Here is an 18,493-nt window from a genome sequence, read left to right on the forward strand (position 1 = left end):
GGAAATTGCTGCGGGTTTAGGCATTTTTGAACGTCTGCCGATGACGAAATGGACGCCGGGATGCCGCGACTTTCTCTCCCTCGTGCTAGGACTCGTGCGAGGCGTGGAATATACTAACCGTTCTCCAATCTGGTTCAGCAGTACACGCATGCTTCTCGTTTTCTAACAGGGCAATTGGCATGTAACAGACTCTTCGGCAAGGTATCAGCTGTGGTACCAGAGTATTGTAAGCAGCAACTTGCAACCAGCTAGTTGAGTAGTTGTGGGCAGAAAGCTCTGAGATCAACTGCAGGCCAAAAAAATAATTAACTGTGTTGCAATTCCTACTGTTTCAGGAGAGTTGGAAACTGAAGACTATTTCAAGATGCTATGATCGCCTAGAAAGACAGACATGGAATCAAGGTAAAACAAGTTTTCTGGATGCAAGCAGTTCATCGGTGACTGCTAGTAAGGAATCTTATGTATAGCTTAAGACTGGATATGCAGAATTCGTTGTGCTCAGTACAGGCAAGAAGGAAGCACCCTTGACACACCAAACAGGGATATACGGGCATTACAGGAGCGTTCATTGCGCTCAGTAGCCTCTAGTCTCTCTATACAGACTTCCACAGGTCGACACTGCACATGAAAAACAAGGTATACACTGAACACAAGACTACAGGCAGGAGCCACCCATTTTTACCCGAAGAGCAACCATCACAGGCACCACATCCACGTAATCTGAAGGTTCCAGGCAATACTTGCGCTGATCGCTTGGATTTGGAGCAGGGGTTCAGTCAGTGGTCATAGTACCACTCGGAATATCCTATCTGGTTTGGATCGTATGCTGCAGGCTCATCAACAGTTTCTTGATACTGGTAAGAAGTGGGAGGGAAACTCGACGGGCCAAATGGCCAGAGAGACGAGAAGGAGCTGTGTGTTTCCTGACTTGCACCATCATTGTTTATTGGCACAGGCTCGGTATCTGCTTCGGTGACACCAGGACCAGCGGTTTCATTGGAGTAGGCTGAAGGTGCGCGGGCGTTATTGTTAATGCCTGATTGTCGTGATGGCAGAGGATGGCGGCATACAGGGCAAGAATTGTGCTGAACAAGCCAGGGGATGATGCAGTCGGTATGGTACAAGTGCTTGCATGGCATCTCCCGCGCCTCTGCTCCAAGCTCGAACTTGTCTTTGCAAACTGGGCACTGTGGATCGTCATTGAAATGCCTGCGGTTTATCTTCACCACAGGCATGGAGTCAATAGCCGACTGTGGAGCAGGAGCTGGGCCTTGACGGTTATTCTGGAGGAGTAGCTGCTCAAATAAAGCTTCAAGGCTGGGACCAACAAGAAAACGACTGAAATTTGGACGGTCAATGCCAACTCTACGGCCTCCAGAGAAGACAACATTAACATTACCACTATCGCTTCCAGGAACAGGAGCAGGGTTGCTGCCAAATATCAGTGTAGGAACAGAAGTTGGCCGCCTTCCATGTTCAGTGCTGGTCCCTTGTCTACCATGGATATCAAAAACACTGTTTCTGTCCATTTCTGCCATTCTGTCCATTGCTGCCATACGTTGCCGCATAAGGGAAGACATGGCCTCCATCATCCCAAATCTTCTAGCTCGACGCTCTTCAAAGTCTGGTTCAATTAGTCCATAAGTGTTCAACATGCCACCCATCTCACTGATTTCCTGGATAAAACCATCGTTGCAGTTGGGGCATATGATATCCTGTCCGCGGAGGCGAATTGGCCTCCGACAGGCATAACACCAATGTGTGGCTCTATTTGACATCTTGTTCCTGTGACAAATTAAGCACTCAGCATGGTACAAAGATTACATAAAGAAAGCACTAAGGACAACGATTAATAAAACAAAGCACTATGGAAGAGGTGACTAGAAATAACCAAACTATACATGGCAACTAACCTACTCCTCCACACAGACACACATGACCAATCGAATGGTAAGCACACTCATACATATTATGCGTCTCATGCGGTGAAAACAGTGTGTATTTGCTGCAGATGTCATACCAACTTCTGACCCACTACATTTTCTAGAGAAGCATGCATACATACTGTACAATAGTCTTGGTACAAGTACATGTCAGAAAGGAACCATCAGAATTTTGTCTAAAGTTTTAACTGCTGCCTAAACAGCCATCTCATATTTTTAACTTGTCACAGATAGAAATGAGATTCTTTGGTCAAGATAGTATATTACGAATGAGTGGAGCTCTCCAATTAGAATGGAATTGTAATTTCTACTGCATTTCGTGTACACTTCTCAAAAGCCTAAGCGTATATTGTTTGATTGTATACCTCTAATAGGGCAGGTTAACATTTCAAGGGTATCTCATACAGGTCCATTTTCTCAGAGATAAGAAAGGATGCAGCAGAGAAGAATACTTCATATTTCTGAGTCAATTTACTGCTCGTTACTATGTACTGAGCACTAGGAGCTGGAACTGGCCCCAGGATTCGGTAACAAATAACTCACTTTTAGGATCTATGATTTGTCATGGTTCATCTATGCACAGTGGATCCGAATTTTCCATCGTTTCCACTTAACAGATTAGTGCATGGCATTATCTGAATAAATAGGAGTAAATTGAAAAACTCAGGGGCGGCCTAAATAGTGCCTTTTTAAACAACCAAACAAAAGCGGTTTCAGTCTGTGGCCAAATTTCAATCACACGCCGAATCTTATTTTCAAAAGATTGGCTACTTCAAATTCCTTATGAATTTTTTTTCGGACAGTCATAAACCGTAGTTACCTTGAGTAACCAGTTCAGAACAGATGTTTACGGGAGGTGTTTGATGTTCCAAGTTCCCGACTGATACTGTCTTCTCAAGGGATCCAGATTTGATTACTTGAAATTTGACTCATGGACCATCTAACTCATGATTGAGAACATTCTAGTGCCCAACTGCCCATCACGAGGCTCCTATGGAGGTATAAAGCAGGAGATGAATGTACCAGCTAACCTAGTGATCCAATGCGAAGCGACTGGATTTTACTTGCTGCTAAGTGGAAAGGGGTTTTTGTAGCAGCAGAAAGTTGCAGCCCATACCAGTGTTCGGTGTTCCTCTAATCGCATAGATTAAAAGAGGGGGAAAGGTCGAATGGAGCCAGGCAACACATCCTCGCTGCGCGCCCAATTCCAGAAACACGCATTCTCCTGGCGCAAAAGAAAGGGCGCAAGCGAACCTAACATCCTCAGAACTCTGTCGGAAATCACGAGTGATAGGCACGGGCCTTGAAGGCGTTTGCTCAATTTCCCTTCATCGAAGTGGAGGAAACGACTAAAGGAGAGACCGGAACTGCCATGCATGGATCTACCAAAGCAACCACTCGCCCTCAACCCGATTCCGAACCAATCCCACCCAACCGCGCGCAATCGGACACGGGAGGGCGATCGATCGGTCCAGCGCGCACAGCAATCCACCGGGGAATAGCGGAAGAGCGGGAGCGAGACTGCGAGAGTAGAGTACCTTGGTGCCTGGAGCGAGGCGATGGGGGGCGGCGTCGCGGAGAGATGGGGAAGTGACGATGAGGGGTGACGCGAAGCGCCACCGGAGCGCCTGATCGGGGGCGCGTGTAAGCGAGAACGGCTGCTGATCCCTCACTCTCATATAGAGGCCCCGGCGCCCCGCTGTGCAGTCTGCATAATCAGCAGTTAGCAGTTGCCAGCGAAAAAAAAAGAGAAGGAAAAATAGAGAGTGGGCAGCGCACCGCTCGGCGTGTGTGCTTGCAACGGGGGCCCGCGCGCGGTTTGGGTGGTGGCTGGTGCCTGGTGGCGTGCGCGAGGCCGGGAGGCGGCGTGGCGCCCTCCCGCACCACACACGCACTAGCAGGCGCGCCGTTATGGGCTGGGGGGTGGGGGCGGCGGCGCCAGGCGAGGCGGGTCCCGTAGAGGTTTTTTTAAAAAAGAATAAAAATAAAAATCGGGAAAAGAGGTGCCTGTTGGTAATATTTTGAAAAATGGGTACCTTCCGCCCGCTGATCGGGCGGGAGGCATGGGGTCGGGACCTCCCGCCCATCCAGCGGGCGGGAGGTTCTCCGAGAGCCTCTTCGCAAATAAGAAAGTTATCTTATTCGCGAAGAGATCCCTACAGGGGTATCCCGCCCATCCAACGGGTGGGATGTGGTCCTGAGGGGCATCCCGCCCTTTGGTCGGGCGGGAGGTCCCTCCCCGGCTATATAAGCCCCAACTTGCCCTAAAAATTTTATTTTATCCAGCAAAAATCAGAAAAAGAAGAAAGAGAGGAGAGGAAGAGAGAAGAGGAAGCGGCGAAACCCTGTTCACACGTCGATTTGGAGGTATATTCTCATTCTAGCCGTATAATTAATTGAAAATAATTATAATCTAGGAAATATTTCTTAGAGTAGTTATGTTTTGAATAATTTTTAGTATTTTTATTTGTTTTTAGTATAATTTATATTCTGAATAGTTTAGAATGTGTAAAATATAATCTGAGGAATCGCTGAAATTTAGGGTCGTTGTGTATTAATATATAGTATAACTAGTTTATTAATGATTGACAGATATGTCTTCCGAGAAAGGTATTTTCAGCATATATTACGGAGAAGGATATGTGATTTATGGGCCGAATGGGGTAGATTTAAGTGAATTCAACTGTGCGGTCAGAGGAATTACCAGACTGTACGAGAGGACATTTGAATCCCTATGCAACTGGTTAATGAGGGGATTAAGGATTAATCAGGAGACACGCACTGTGAGAGTTCAGTGCGTCATAAATCGTACCACTAACGATTTGATCTGGGAGCTGATACCACTTGCAAGCAACGATGACTGATTAACTTATCTGCAAAATGCAAGTCATTGGCAGTGGCCATTGGTGCTTCTTATCAGTGTGCACCAGAACCCTTTGATAAACATTGAAGCTGCTCTGGGGATGAAAATATTGATGAAGAATTTGAGGAGGCAAATATTGAGGCAGGTGGCACCGCAGCACCTCAATGCGTGGCTGATTAGGGCGAGAACATACCCTTTATTGTTGAACAGCTGCAAGACGAAGAACGTGAATTGGATGAAGCAATGAATGCCGATTCATCTAATGATGACGATGATGTGCCTGAAGAATGGGTAAGCAGCGACTTCAGTCATCTTGTCGTAGATGACGGATCTAGCGTGCCTTCAGATTGCAGGGAGAATGAAATTGTCCAGTGTACGAGGTACCACTCAATTGAAGAGGTCAAGAAAGCTGTTAAGTGCTGGTCTCTCTCTTATGCGAGAGTTTAAAACAGTTGAGTGCAAATCTCGTAAGTACGATGTGGTATGTGTGAAGGAAGGGTGTCCGTGGCGGGTGCATGCTTATAAGGGTAAATGGAAAGATTATTGGGAATGCTCAATTGTCACTCAGCACACATGTCATTTGCCGGGGGTGCAGAAGACCCATCGCGATATATCGAAAATGAGATGTACGGGATGATAGTAGAGAACATGTCATATGAACCAAAGTCTATTATCAGATATATTCAGAAAAAGTGCAAGTATATTTCGTACAGTAAGGCATGGAGTGCGAAACAGAAGGCGTTGGAGATGAGGTTTGGTACGTTCGAGGCTGCATATGATAATATTCCTCGATTGCTGGCCGTCCTATGTCAGAGAAATTCTGAAAGCTATTATGACCTGAAAAGTCTAAACAGAGGAGAAAGTCCGCCCTACATATTGCAGCGGGTCTTTTTTAGCTTGGGTCCATGCATTAACGCATTCCAACACTGCCGGCCTCTACTGTGGATCGATGGGACCTTTCTCACAGGAAAGTATAGATTACAAATGCTGATAGCTATTGGAGTGGATGGAAACAACCAATTAGTTCCTATTGCTTTTTCTTTTGTTGAGAGTGAGAACACAGATAGTTGGTACTGGTTTCTGAAACGGGTTAAGGTTGCAGTCGTTCGGGAAAGAGAAGATGTCTGCCTGATTCATGATCGTCACCCCGGCATACTGAGGGCAATACTAGATTTGCAGGAGGGGTGTGTGGAGACCGGAGAGCTGCCCAAATGGCGTGATGTTCGCAGTAGGTGGTGCATAAGACATATCGGTGCAAACTTTTTCAGGCAATTCATGAACAAGCACCTTATGGATATGTTCAAGAGGCTATGCAAGAAAATAAATCAGCAAAAATTTAACAAGCAGTGGTAGAAACTTGATGAACTGATCGGGAAGAAAAGAAGCTAGGACGCATCAAAAAACAGAACTGCACAGGATGAAGCAGAGGCTTTGTGTCCTTTGCCAATAGATACTGCACGTACTCGCAGAAGGTCTGAGTCAGCGGTGAAAACCTTTTCTGAATGGATTGAGAATGAACCGAAGGAGAAGTGAGCGTTACTTTACGATACCGATGGTGCAAGGTACGACACAATGACCACCAACTTCGCCGAGAATTACATTTGGGTGCTGCGTGGTGTTCGTGGGCTTCCACTGGTTGCAATTGTGGAATTCATCGTCCACGGGTGTATCGATTACTTTAGGGATCGGTTCACTAAAAATCAAGCATTCATGCAAATGCAAGATTCTGACAGATATTTTGGGAAAATGATGACAGAATATATGACTAAGAAGACAGCTAGCACCCAACTACACCACGTACAGCAATGTGGTACACAGGAGCTCAAGTTTAAAGTATCTCCTAAAGATAGAGCGCGACGTGGCATGAGACGTCAAACTCCTGTAAAGGAGTGCATTCTCAAGTTTGATGGAACTTGTTGTTGCTCATGCATGAGGCCAAAGTTGCTGCACGTACCGTGTTCTCATGTAATGGCTACTTGTGCGGATATTCAACATCCTGTCGATATATGTGTTTCCCATTACTTCAGAAAGGAGACAATTGACAGTACCTGGCAGTATGAGATCTATGGGTTCCGTTTGGTTGGATCGTTCACTGAGACAACGAATCTTGTTATATATATTCCAGACCTAAGATCAGCACGGGTTAAGAGAGGGCGCCGTCAGACACGGCGTATTCGTAATGATATGGATGAGTCAGAGCTCCGTCCAAGGATACAACGCTGCAGTGCATGTAATCAGATTGGAAACACGTATAAACGTTGTCCAAACAATGATGCTAGCCCCAGTTCTGCTGAAGCTGGCCCACAGGTGATGCTACAGATAGAAGACCTCCGGTTCCATCAAGGAGTGGGAGACGTCGCCGATCGAGTGCTACTACGTCATCAGGTATCATTTAGTTGTAATTTTATTTGAACGTTGTTTGCTCATGTGTAATATTTGCCGCGTTGAGTTTGTATCAAATCTGGATATGTAGTTGTATCGTACTATTCTAATATTTGGATTCTACGTTGCAAAACGTTATCGTTTAACCATCTTCGTGCGTGTTTTAGATACTGTAATCTTCTTCGTAAAATTGAATTAAAATTTTATATGCATACATAAGAGTATGGCGAATAAATCTTGTATTTGAAAAAAGTCTGAATTTCAAATAGTTTGTGAAACATAAATTCCAAGAAAATAGAACAAAAATCATAAGCTGGGGCACCTCCCGCCCACTGGCCGGGCGGAAGGTCTGCCTCAGGGACCTCTTCGCAAATAAGAAACTTTTCATATTCGCGAAGAGGCTCTCGGGAGGGGTCTTGAAATTTTTTTGGACCTCCCGCCCGCTTGGGCGGGAGGGAGGTCCGCGGCCCCACGCCTCCCGCCCGATCAACAGGCGAGAGGTACCCATTTTCCGAATTTTTCCCATCCGGCTCCCCTTTTTCGAATTTTAATTTTTTTATCCGTTTTTTTAAAAAAACTCGATCCCGTTGGCAATGCTTGCTGGGCCAGAAGTGGCGGGTGGGGCCGGGTTTGGGTGGACCGGGCCTCCGTGGCACGAAAGCCCTTAGCATACATAGGGCGTCAAACCTGTCTGGCTTCCAGTAGTTGTTTCTTGAGATTCGTGTGCAAGTAGGTAGTCCGTTGGATTTGATGTCTAGCTTTCCTCTCCCTCCTACTGTCAGCCGCCGCCGCCTGCTGCTCCCTCCTCCCCTACGCATGCACATTGCCGCCGCCATTGCTTACGGCCCTGCGCACGCCGCCGCTCTGCCCGCCGCGCGCTCCGCCTACTGACGCAGCTCCCCACGGCCCCACGCGTGCCGCCGCCATCACTGGAGAAGAAGAGGAGGAAGAATCTATTTTAAAAAAAATGATTTAGATTTTAAAAATATTGAATTTATTTTTTAAATGTTGAAACAGGTTGTGAAAAATCTTGATGTTAGTATTTGTTTTTAAAATGTTGATTTGTGTTTTAAAAAATTATTGAATCTGCTATTTTCAAATGTTGATCTATATTTTTTAAAAATATTGAATATAATCTTTAAAATATTAGATTTAGATCTCTAATTTGAGCCTAATCTCTAATTTGGATCTAATACACTTTAAAATTATATTGTTTAACCAGCTTCCACGAGCTACCTAGAAACCCCCTACACTGGGTCTCGACCTACTATCTGCCTCTCTCCTTGTGGTTACAGCTTGGTTTTGGTCGAAAAAATCGACCTCAAAACCTCGTTAGCGAGATCAAACATGCTTCCGTTGTCTTTCCTTTCTGTTTCCGGTCATTGTCGATCGCTCCTGACAATGCCACAGGCGTTGCTGTTTCTTTCAGAGAGGAAAGCTGTCTAAAGTTAGGCCTGATCATAACACGTTGGCGATAGAGATCCAGAGTATCTGCTCCATTACACGTACAGGCTCGAACCGGCAAGTTTTATTTTTTTAAGGAATAACACTCGCGTTTCTTTTAATATAGTAGAAAAATACAAGATTATATCACACACCTTGCCTTCAATAATAACTGTGCCCGGTTAGAATTACTTCACGTGATAAACGTAGGAAAAACGGAGCCCGCGGCACCCACAAAAATATCCACACTCGTGTAATCGTCGGGAATCTCCAAACGTGTCTCTGCATCGATAGGGAACCGAAAGATACAGATAGCACCGCACCGGGAAGACCACCATCATACGAGACCCTCCGCCGTCGTGCCGCTGCCACACCACCCTTCACCTGATGGAGTAATACCATAGAGACCGGACCTCTCGAAGGCTGCCTCGCAGTCGCCACCACGATAACACAACGTGCGGGGGCTTCGCCACTTCCACGTTGGATCTTGCTCTCGTCGCCTCGAAAAAACACCACGCGTGAGAGTCTCGCCACGCCCGCCGCAGTACTCTATGCCACGATTCTGTTTCCTTTATCGCCGTCGGAGTGGTGAGCAATATTGCCCCACGTCCCCGAGCTCCATCAATCTCGAGCCACCACCGCAGGCCGACCTCACTGGCCTGCTTCACCCGCGCGCATGACCTCTGCTGTCATGCCAGCAAGCTGAAGAAGTCGCTTGCGCTATCTTCCAACGATGTACCTATCGGAAAGCCCAACCAAGTTGAGTAGCCCGCCACAGTCCGCTGCAAGCCAAGCCAAAGTCCGCTGCAAGCCAAGTCGCCCCATATTACCGATGCCGCAAGTGCCGTCCTTCGACGTAGTCCCACGCCGCACTGACAGTTGCCAAGCAACGCTAGCTGCGGCGGTGCTCTGCTGCAAGCAGCCACAACCGATAGACGTGTGACAAACCTCCGACCGCCACCGTAACTATGAACGCCGTCACGAGAGCTCGGCAACATCTATTCAGCTTGCCACGCGGCGGAATAGCTAACGTTGTCCGTTGCCGTCTATATTTAATAGACCAGAAATACCATAAGTCTAGGTGGATCTCTAGAGACGACAGCTCGAAGAAGATTACGATGCTAAAGGCGCCGCTCGTTTACAATCTGGATAGGGTTTTTATCCAGACAACCCGGTGCATTAAGGTTGTACCTTCGAGATGGTTGTACCTTCGAGATGACGCCCCCGAACCGGTAAACCGACGCCCTGAGACGCCGCCGTCATCTCTACCAGCAAGAATGACAGTAAGGATTTTTGCCCGGAGTAAACCCCTCGCTACACGCCCGGAGCAAACCCGTCGCTACACGCCCTCGGCTTGGCACTCCCGGACCACAGCCACGACAGCCCATCCGGCGCAGCTCCGCCGCCTCGCCTTCACTCACCGTGCCGCTGACCTCCACCTCCGCTGCGCTCGTCGCCCGGAAGCGCTCATCACACCCGAGCTCCTCACACGCGGCCATCTCTGCACGCGCGCCGCCGCCACAGCATCGCCCGGGCTGCACCACAGGGCAGCAGCGAAGCTGCCACCTCCACCAGCATGCAACGCGCCGCTGCGCTGCCGCCGCCAACGCCCGCCGTGCACCTCCATGCGCTGCCGCGCGCCCGCCTCCGCGAGCCGCTGGCCACCACGCCGCGCGCCCGCCTCCCGCGAACCGCCAGCCTCCACGCTGCGCGCCAGCCTCCGCGAGCCACCGCGCGCACGCAGCCTTGCTGCCCCCTCGCCACCAGCCGCCGTGCCGCACGCGCACCGCCACCCCCCGCGTCCCACGCCGACGAAGCTCCGGCGCGCCACCCGGCCATGGGGCCCTTGCGCCGTCCCGCCCCGGCGCCCGAGCACCCCACCGGCCGATTTGCCCCGCCGTCGCCTTCCTCGCCGGCCGCCGGGCTTCCGGAGACCTGCTCGGGCGACGGCGAGGGAGGGAGGGAGGCAGCCGCGGAGGGAGGAAATATAAGAGCTGAACCGGCAAGTTTTATGATTCGTTCAGATATGCCCACTGCCCAGCTGCTTGGTCGGCCCCTTGCGATAAGCAGAAGAAACAAACTGGTATGCAGTGTGCTCTCCCGAGGTTGAAGATTGGCGGCAACAAGCAAGGTTTCATGAATCCGAGCATACAGAATGGTAGAATGATGCCCCAGAAAGCTATCCAGTTACTATTTGGTAAAATAGCACGCTTAAATTACAGCAAAAGGCTTCCAGTGTAATTCACGGCCTGAACGTCCAATATGCGTCCCTATTTTATTTTCGAGGGTCAACGGGAGGGGAGAGAATCCCCTACCTGAATATATTAAAGGGGCTGTGTTCAAGCCAAAGCCTACAACTTGGAGTTTTCAGCAGGTAAAACGAGAAATACAGTTTTTTTGGATTGTTGTACTACATGGAGCACAACGTTTGGCACCAGGCTTCAGCGATGTGTCTATCTGCAGCCTTGAGACGGTAACGCCACAGGTTCACATCTTTGCAAGCAGCGATCATTCTGGGCAAAGAGATATGCGTCCCTATTTGGAATGTCTACATTGCGTTTCATCAGGAAATTTAAAGAATTGTCAATCATTGGTAGCATGATTTTTAACATTTTCGTCTACATAAATAAAGCATTTATATTCTCATTGAAATTATACAGAGAAGGCAACCGCGACAACTCAGCCATTGCTTGTCAAGGAGGGCAAACTTGTGGAGGGGAATCTCTTTTTCCAAAATCAAATACTTGCCTGGCCAGCCTGCTCCAGCCAAGACTGGAGGTAATTCATTGGCTCTACAGTCTTTACACTTCAATCATCGAATAACTGATAAAGGTAGCTCCTGAAAGAATATCAAGACAGAAAAACAGCTTGACATGTGTAAGTGGACACAGCACAAAGTATTGTTGATGCTGAACATTACATGATTAGGCGACGACAGATGCAAACACTTGATGCACCACGGCATTTGACTTGCGAGGACCATCTGCTTACAATCAACAGAAGAATGGAGACAAAGGAATATGCTTCCATCATGCAGAGATAAAGCAAACAAGTACCCTGAAATTCACAATTACATGTTTTGAAGGCTTCATAATCTACTAAATATCAGCTAGACCAGAGTCGTGGGGAATCTCACAGTGGGATACGAAAAACTAGATAGACATATAGCGGCTCTGAGATCACATAAATAAATTTACAGATACAGCAAACACTTTGATAACAGTGGCACATTGCACTTTATTTAAGCAACCAATGGTAGCCACCCACATATATAGAATTATATCTGGAAAGCAAAAAACTTGGAAGCAAACTAGATTTAGGACTAGCTGAAAGACGATAATGAAGAAATGCTATTGTCATCTCCTTGTAGCAAGTCAGATACCATTTTAACAGTGAACTGCTGCTGTCAGTAAGACAATAGCTGCATAGACATACTAAGGGCTGACATCAGGAAACATTTTAGGCCTATACTGCATTTGCAGTCAAGTCTGCAGAACAAAGAATAGCACTTCTTCCATTACTAATATCATGCAAGTACAGTGATCACTGAGCAGATACAAGTAGAATTAGAACTTATAACCAGCAGCGTCTAAACAGGGTATATCAGCTTCATACACCTGCCCATAGCCACCAATTATTCAAACAGGGTACAACCGTACAAGTAACTAGAATTAGTACCAACAACAAGAAGCAAACCAAACTGGGATGGATCTGAAAATGCTCAAAAGCAGCTTGTCAAAAGTCATTCAACTAATGAGTCTGAGTTCAGCAAGCTTCCAGCAGCATCCATCGAATTAACCACTTCAGGAATATCGATTTCTCGTGAAATACTGCCACTTTCATCAATCTCAAAATCCAAAATTGTTGGTCCACCAGAGCTGGCCACCCGGGCTGCTAGCTCGGCATCAGGGTTGACGCAAAGAGGAGGGTCTGTACAGATAACAGAATCAACACTGCTATGCTTTTGGAACGGGAACGAATCGATCTCTGCATCGATCTTGCCTCGGACATCAAACAAGAGGCCCCTCAACCTCACCACCTCAGCCTCCAGAGCTGCATGTCCCTGCAATCTCCTCAGCAGCTGTTGGTTGGTGGCACGGAGTTTCTTGACTTCCTCCTCTAAGAAGGCTGCATGTGCTTTCTTCTTCTCCCGGTACTTGCGCACAGCCTCTCTATTTCCCAAAGGTTTCCGGGGCTTCCTCAGCTCTTCGTCAGAGGCTACGACTTGCGTGTGCGTGTGGAGGCATGTGTGGGTATGCATAGCTGCCGATGGCCCCGGTGGATTACAAGTATGTGTATGAGTACATGCAGTTGTACTCTTCAGGAAATCGTCAAATCCACAAGAGATCTCATGGTGTAACAACAGAAGATGGCTTGGAAGGTCTACTCCATCGTCCATTGTGCCAAAAAGTGCCAGAAAAATCTCCCTCTACGGTTAAGTGGCCCAAGTTGAACAGAAGTGCCAAAGCACTTCAATAACTCAAGAACTGGGTAAACATGTTCCAGAAAAGCTCACTGATTTAGCCAGGTCTCATTTAAGTCGAAACAAATTCGAAAGAAATTTGAATTTGTGCTTTTTCGAAAGCAGAAGATATTTAAGTTACCCCTAGATTACTGGTTTGTGATTGAATAGTCAAGAGATCATGTAAGTACCAAATTTCCATGGTGGTCAGGAGCATGAACATATGGAAAACTCTGACCGCTAAATAGCACAACCTCACAATATCCCAACCAGGGCAAGAACCCCCTGCATAGGTGATCAGCATCCAAATCAGATAAACAACATCAATAACTGATAACGGATTAAACCAGTGGAGGGAGCCAAAAAATACCCAAGCCGACGAAGTGCATCAAATTCTTTTCCTGAAGGCGGAAGGGGTCTGGAGCTGAGGGAAGACCTCCCAACACAGGGTTGCTTCTTGCAAGAAGAAGGCTTCCTCTAGCCCTTTTCACTTTTGGGTCCGTCTCCTCTCGACCAATCTTTTATGTTGGTGTTGGCTCGCCTTTCTCCTTTTCTTTCAGGAATCACGGTGGGAGGAGAACCTCAGGAAATAAGAGAGGGAGGGGAGAGGTGGAGACTAGGAGAGTGACGTTATCGGATCGGAGGCGGCGGAGAGGATAGAAAGGGAGCGAATCCTCGTTCTCGGCTTCTTGACACTATTCTCTCTCTGTCAATCGCCATGATTCCCGTCCTGCAATATTCTCTTCCTATTCACTTCGATCTGAAACATTTGGCCCGGTGGGATTCAGCCAGGACTCGAACAAGTTGACTAGATATCTTCGACAAATCTTGACCACTGTGTGACAGGAATTTTGTAATATTCATATGAGATTTAACCATGCTAACAAGATTAGGGTCTAAACCGCGAACTATCAGCTGGATGCATCCACAATCCACGTACACACATATAATGCCCATCTATATTGTTTGCATCTGAAACAAAGAGCGAGCATTTTGTTTTAGGACTGGGAATCAATCCGAGTGAACATGATTCTGAGTGAGCTATGCTTACAAATTTTAAGTCCTCATGACCCTCGTCCTTTGAATAAAATAGAGTTTTTCTCGATAAATATTTCTTTTTAACTTTGTTTTATTATTGTTAGTATTTTTTTTGTTGTCTTTGAGGTGGGACCTAGACTAGTATTTTCTTTTACAATATATTAAAAATATAACATTTGACGAGATTATGAAAGTATTAAAGGTATATTTGAAAAAAAATTCCCATATTTTGCAAAAAAATAATTGGTTGTAAAAGTTTCAATTTTCTGATAGGATGCTAATCAAACCGAGTAAATTGCGATCAGTAGGACTACTGTTTTCCCGACGGTTTGAATGGGTGCGTTTGATGTGGGCCAAAGTAGATGGGCCTCATGCTCAGCCCAGGCCTACCCGATCGCTCTACCCGCGGACAGGCTCTCTCCCTCCTCCATTGAAACGTAGAAGAGCAAACAGCCCACTCAAACCAGAGGAAACCCGAAAATGCTCGCCCTTCGCAAAACCCTCCTCCACGGCCGCCTCCCTGCGCCGCCGGCCGCCGCCGGGGCCGCCCCGTCTCGGATCTCCTCCATCCTCCGCTTCCTCTCCTCCTCCTCTACCGGGGGCAGCGGAGGTGGGGACGAATGGGGCGCCTCCTCCTTGCCCAGCGGGGGCGGGGGTGGGGACGAATGGGGCTCCACCTGGTCCACCGGACTCACCAAGGACCACTTCGACGGGTCCTCGCCCTCCGTCGGCCGCCCGGTCCCGTCCCCGTCGGCGCCCGTCTCCCGAGAGCTGGCGGCCGTCCGCGCCATGGACGAGGAGGACAAAATGATCCGGGACCTGGAGCGCGACAACCGCGAGTCGAAGGCGTACGTGGATTCCTGGGGCGACCGGATGCGGGAGACCTGCGCGCTCCTGAAGCAGGTGCGGGAGCCGGGCGCCCGGGGCTCGTACCTCAAGGACTCGGAGAAGCAGGAGATGTACCGGCTGCATAAGGAGGACCCCGCGACGTACACCGTGGAGCGGCTCGCCAAGGACTTCCGCGTCATGCGGCAGCGCGTGCACGCCATCCTGTGGCTCAAGGAGATGGAGGAAGAGGAGGAGCGGAAGAGGGGCCAGCCACTCGATGACTCCATCGAGATCCTGCTAGACAGCTGCCCAGAGTATGTGAAAGTGCTCGTTTGCTCCTTTTTAATGTTGATGTGCATAGATCAGGTTCTCATAGTTTAGGCATGTTCAACTTCAGGAACAACTGAAAGTTTTAAATAAGCGAGAAACAGACAGAGACTGCTGGGTAAATAGCATCGATTTGTTAGAAATGCCAGCTGAATAAGGACCCTCAGTTGTTGCTCCGAGCAAATTCAACCTGGATAGAATTGTCAGGTGCTCCGACCCACAACCACTCTTCCAATGCGTAGGCTCAACTTAGAATTACATGATCTGGAAACAGAAACCTGAAACCTGTGCCTGTTTCTAAGTGGGTGTGGTGTAGTTCGGATTTCATGTTTTGACTGTGATTAGATATATCAGGAGTGATCTGACAACTTCTTGTCAGGATATGAGGATGCACTGATTAGATATTTGGCATAAGAAAAACTTGATGAGTTCAATCTTGTCAGGCTAATTTCTGAACATGTCTCCATATATCTTTATTGATTAGCTCAACTGCTAAAATGTTACATGTCTAATTGTCTTGCAGAATTATTAGTGGATGTATTCATTTCAGCACATTATAGACATTGACATCTCTGTGCATTTTTTCCCCAATATTTCTCTTGCTAGAAGGGTCAGTACATCCTTCTGTAAGATAATATCTGTAATTTTTAACCCATATTAATTTGAAATACTAATAATGTGTCAAGATAACTGCATGCAATTGATGTGTCCTGCATTTTCTTTGTAATATTTTTTTAGAAAAAATGATAAACAGTCAGCAACATCTGCAATTGCAGTGCCATGCACTCTTCATTATAACATTTTTTTTGTCAGTGATCAATGATATGCACTTTTGTCTCGCAGGTTCTTCAATTCCCATGATAGGGAATTTCATGTGGCATCCCTTCCATATAAACCTGACTTCAAAGTGATGCCTGAGGGCTGGGATGGCACAACAAGAGATCCTGACGAGGTTCTATATGAAATCTCAATGAAGGAAGATAAGATGTTGTATGAAGAATTTGTTCAGCGCTTGGAATTCAACAAGAAGAAGGTAAGGGCTTTCATTGGTCATCATCTACTGGACCTGCCTTACATTTCCATTGAGCAATCTGATGACTTCAGTGCTTATATGTGTTATTTTATACTTTTAAAAACCTATCTTTTGTCTATGCCATGGCTACAAAAAAAAATTACAGCTGAAACTGTATCAATGTTCCTGTTAATTGCATGTATGATATGCTGCTTAAATTGAAATGGTAAACTGAGACCCATGATATACTGGACTGCAGGTGGCAGGGGAGGTTAAGTGCCACAAGTACAGCAGACGCAGACCAGATGATGGATGGACCTACATGGTCGAGAAGCTTGGGCCGCAGGGAAAGCGCGGTACAGGAGGAGGCTGGAAGTTCATCAGCTTAGCAGATGGATCTAGCCGTCCACTAAACGATATGGAGAAGATGTATGTGAAGAGGGAGACTCCAAAACGGCGGAGGAGGATAATGGCGCCATATAAGTGATGGGGATAACTGTTTGTTTCAACGCAAATTTTCTCAACTGTCTTTAGATATTCTCCAGGGTGGCTGAAGCAGAAACTCTGAAGTAGATCTGAACTGCCAGTATCTGTCCCTTGTTTTCGCAGCACAGTAGGTGGTTTGATGTATTTTGTCTTTGGTAACGAAGATTCATTTCCCACATCTAGGCAGCTGAATAATCGTATTGCAAACCGTCGGCGTGCCTCCATCTTCAATTCTTCATACATTGCCTAGCAACTCATTTCCTAGGCACATTGTTCATGATCCTGGATTGCGAGGTGACACATTTTGTAGTCGATAGCTATCCTACCTTTTTACATCTTGACATTTGTCATTCGTGGAGACTTGAATTCTTTCTCATGTTTCATGTGCTCTCGTTACCCAGCTCAGTTCGGGTTAAATTGTTATGTTGTGTTTCAGCTCTCAAGCGCGTTCTCAACTGGAAACCAACTTTATGATTCAGCTAGCCTAACAGTTCAATATTGTTATTCAGTTGGCATATTCTCAAACTGGAAACCAGCTTTGTGATTCAGTTAGCATAACTTTTACAGCTTTGTGATTCAGTTGGCGTAACTGTTAACGACCTTTGGAAATTGGAACGTATCTGGTTTGTCTCTAGTGCAGTGCATGTCTCGTGTACTGGCTTGCACTATCGACTACCCTTGGAACTCGGCGGTGTTGGCTCTCAGCAAATTTGTTTCCTTTTTTTGAAAGAAACTCAGCAAGTTTGTCGCTCTCAGAAAATCTGTCCTGTCAAGCACGGTTGGTGGATAAGCATTGGCAATGGTTGCTGACGCGCTAGCACGCCAGCCTCTGTATCAATCGCGTCGCGCCGTATGATATCCGTGTTTAGGATCAACTGCGGCTTGCTTGTACCATATTTTTAATTCGGTTCAAGGGCCCTGACCATCCCCCAAATTTCTACTTGTACCTTTCCTGCTTCCCAGGCTGAAAGTTGAGTGTGAAAAGGGCTGCTTGATTCCGTGCAAGTTTCACCTTTGCTGGAGCATTGTTTACACACATGATTTTTGTACAGTGAAAATGTTTTTGGTGAATAAGAGAAAATAATGGGCTAAACACTTGCAGAGGCATCCGTTTCCTGCGAGGCTGTGACGTGATGGCCACACGCCGGGCTCGCCCGTGAGACCGTGCCCGTGCGTGTCACGGTGGTCCAAGCGTGAGTGGCATGGTATATGTAGTGAGTTGTCCCACGTTCCTAGTTGAGGGTGAGTCTCACCGACGTATAAATCCAAGTGCCAAGTGCATTTCAACCTCCGGCTTAACCTTTTTACGCGAAGCGAGAACGAAAGCGTAAGCGGGGTTGATGCGAGTGCATGTTTTACTTAACATGTGAGTAGAACTAAATTATATTTGGAACTGGGGCGTTACAATTGCTATCATAGCCGATGATTACACGGACGTGTGCGTGCTAGGGACGCGGACATATGGCGTATGGCGCGTGTGGACCCGTGGTATCAGGGCCGATGATTATACGGACGTGTTCACGTAGCATAGGATGAATTTGAGCCCACCTTACTACCTGAGCATGAGTCTCACGAACTTATAAAACCAAGATCCAGCGCATTTCAACCCAACTGACCAGTATTCGGAACTGGGCGTTACAGTGGCCGCGCCTCGTACTGCGCCGATCTGGCGCCGGTGCCACGCCACCGCACCAGCGGGCAGCGGCGAC

At 47.3% G+C, this 18,493-nt stretch overlaps 3 protein-coding genes across 4 annotated transcripts; 1 reads left to right on the forward strand and 2 right to left on the reverse strand.

Annotated features, from left to right (window-relative positions):
* Positions 1 to 417: 417 nt before the first annotated feature.
* LOC112893927 (probable E3 ubiquitin-protein ligase RHC1A) lies at positions 418 to 3,653 on the reverse strand. Its single transcript, XM_025961458.1, has 2 exons — positions 3,482 to 3,653; positions 418 to 1,785 (listed from the first exon to the last, which is right to left on the reverse strand). Exon 2 carries the CDS (start codon positions 1,776 to 1,778, stop codon positions 777 to 779), a length of 1,002 nt encoding a protein of 333 aa, XP_025817243.1. The 5' UTR covers positions 1,779 to 1,785; positions 3,482 to 3,653; the 3' UTR covers positions 418 to 776.
* Positions 3,654 to 12,118: 8,465 nt separating this feature from the next.
* On the reverse strand, positions 12,119 to 13,769 carry LOC112893930 (basic leucine zipper 23-like). 2 transcript variants are annotated; one of them, XM_025961461.1, is made up of 3 exons: positions 13,464 to 13,769; positions 13,285 to 13,378; positions 12,119 to 13,118 (listed from the first exon to the last, which is right to left on the reverse strand). In XM_025961461.1, exon 3 carries the CDS (start codon positions 13,028 to 13,030, stop codon positions 12,374 to 12,376), a length of 657 nt encoding a protein of 218 aa, XP_025817246.1. In that variant the 5' UTR covers positions 13,031 to 13,118; positions 13,285 to 13,378; positions 13,464 to 13,769; the 3' UTR covers positions 12,119 to 12,373. The 2 variants fall into 2 exon arrangements, with proteins under 2 accessions (XP_025817246.1, XP_025817245.1); XM_025961460.1 differs by having other exon boundaries at positions 12,119 to 13,378; positions 13,464 to 13,768.
* Positions 13,770 to 14,575: 806 nt separating this feature from the next.
* LOC112895973 lies at positions 14,576 to 17,150 on the forward strand. The gene is made up of 3 exons (XM_025963993.1): positions 14,576 to 15,273; positions 16,130 to 16,319; positions 16,558 to 17,150. The coding sequence occupies exons 1-3, from the start codon at positions 14,612 to 14,614 to the stop codon at positions 16,783 to 16,785; spliced, it is 1,080 nt and encodes a 359-aa protein (XP_025819778.1). The 5' UTR covers positions 14,576 to 14,611; the 3' UTR covers positions 16,786 to 17,150.
* The last annotated feature ends 1,343 nt before the right edge of the window (positions 17,151 to 18,493 follow it).

This window comes from Panicum hallii, chromosome 5, assembly GCF_002211085.1.
Source record: "Panicum hallii strain FIL2 chromosome 5, PHallii_v3.1, whole genome shotgun sequence".
Lineage (NCBI taxonomy): Eukaryota > Viridiplantae > Streptophyta > Magnoliopsida > Poales > Poaceae > Panicum > Panicum hallii.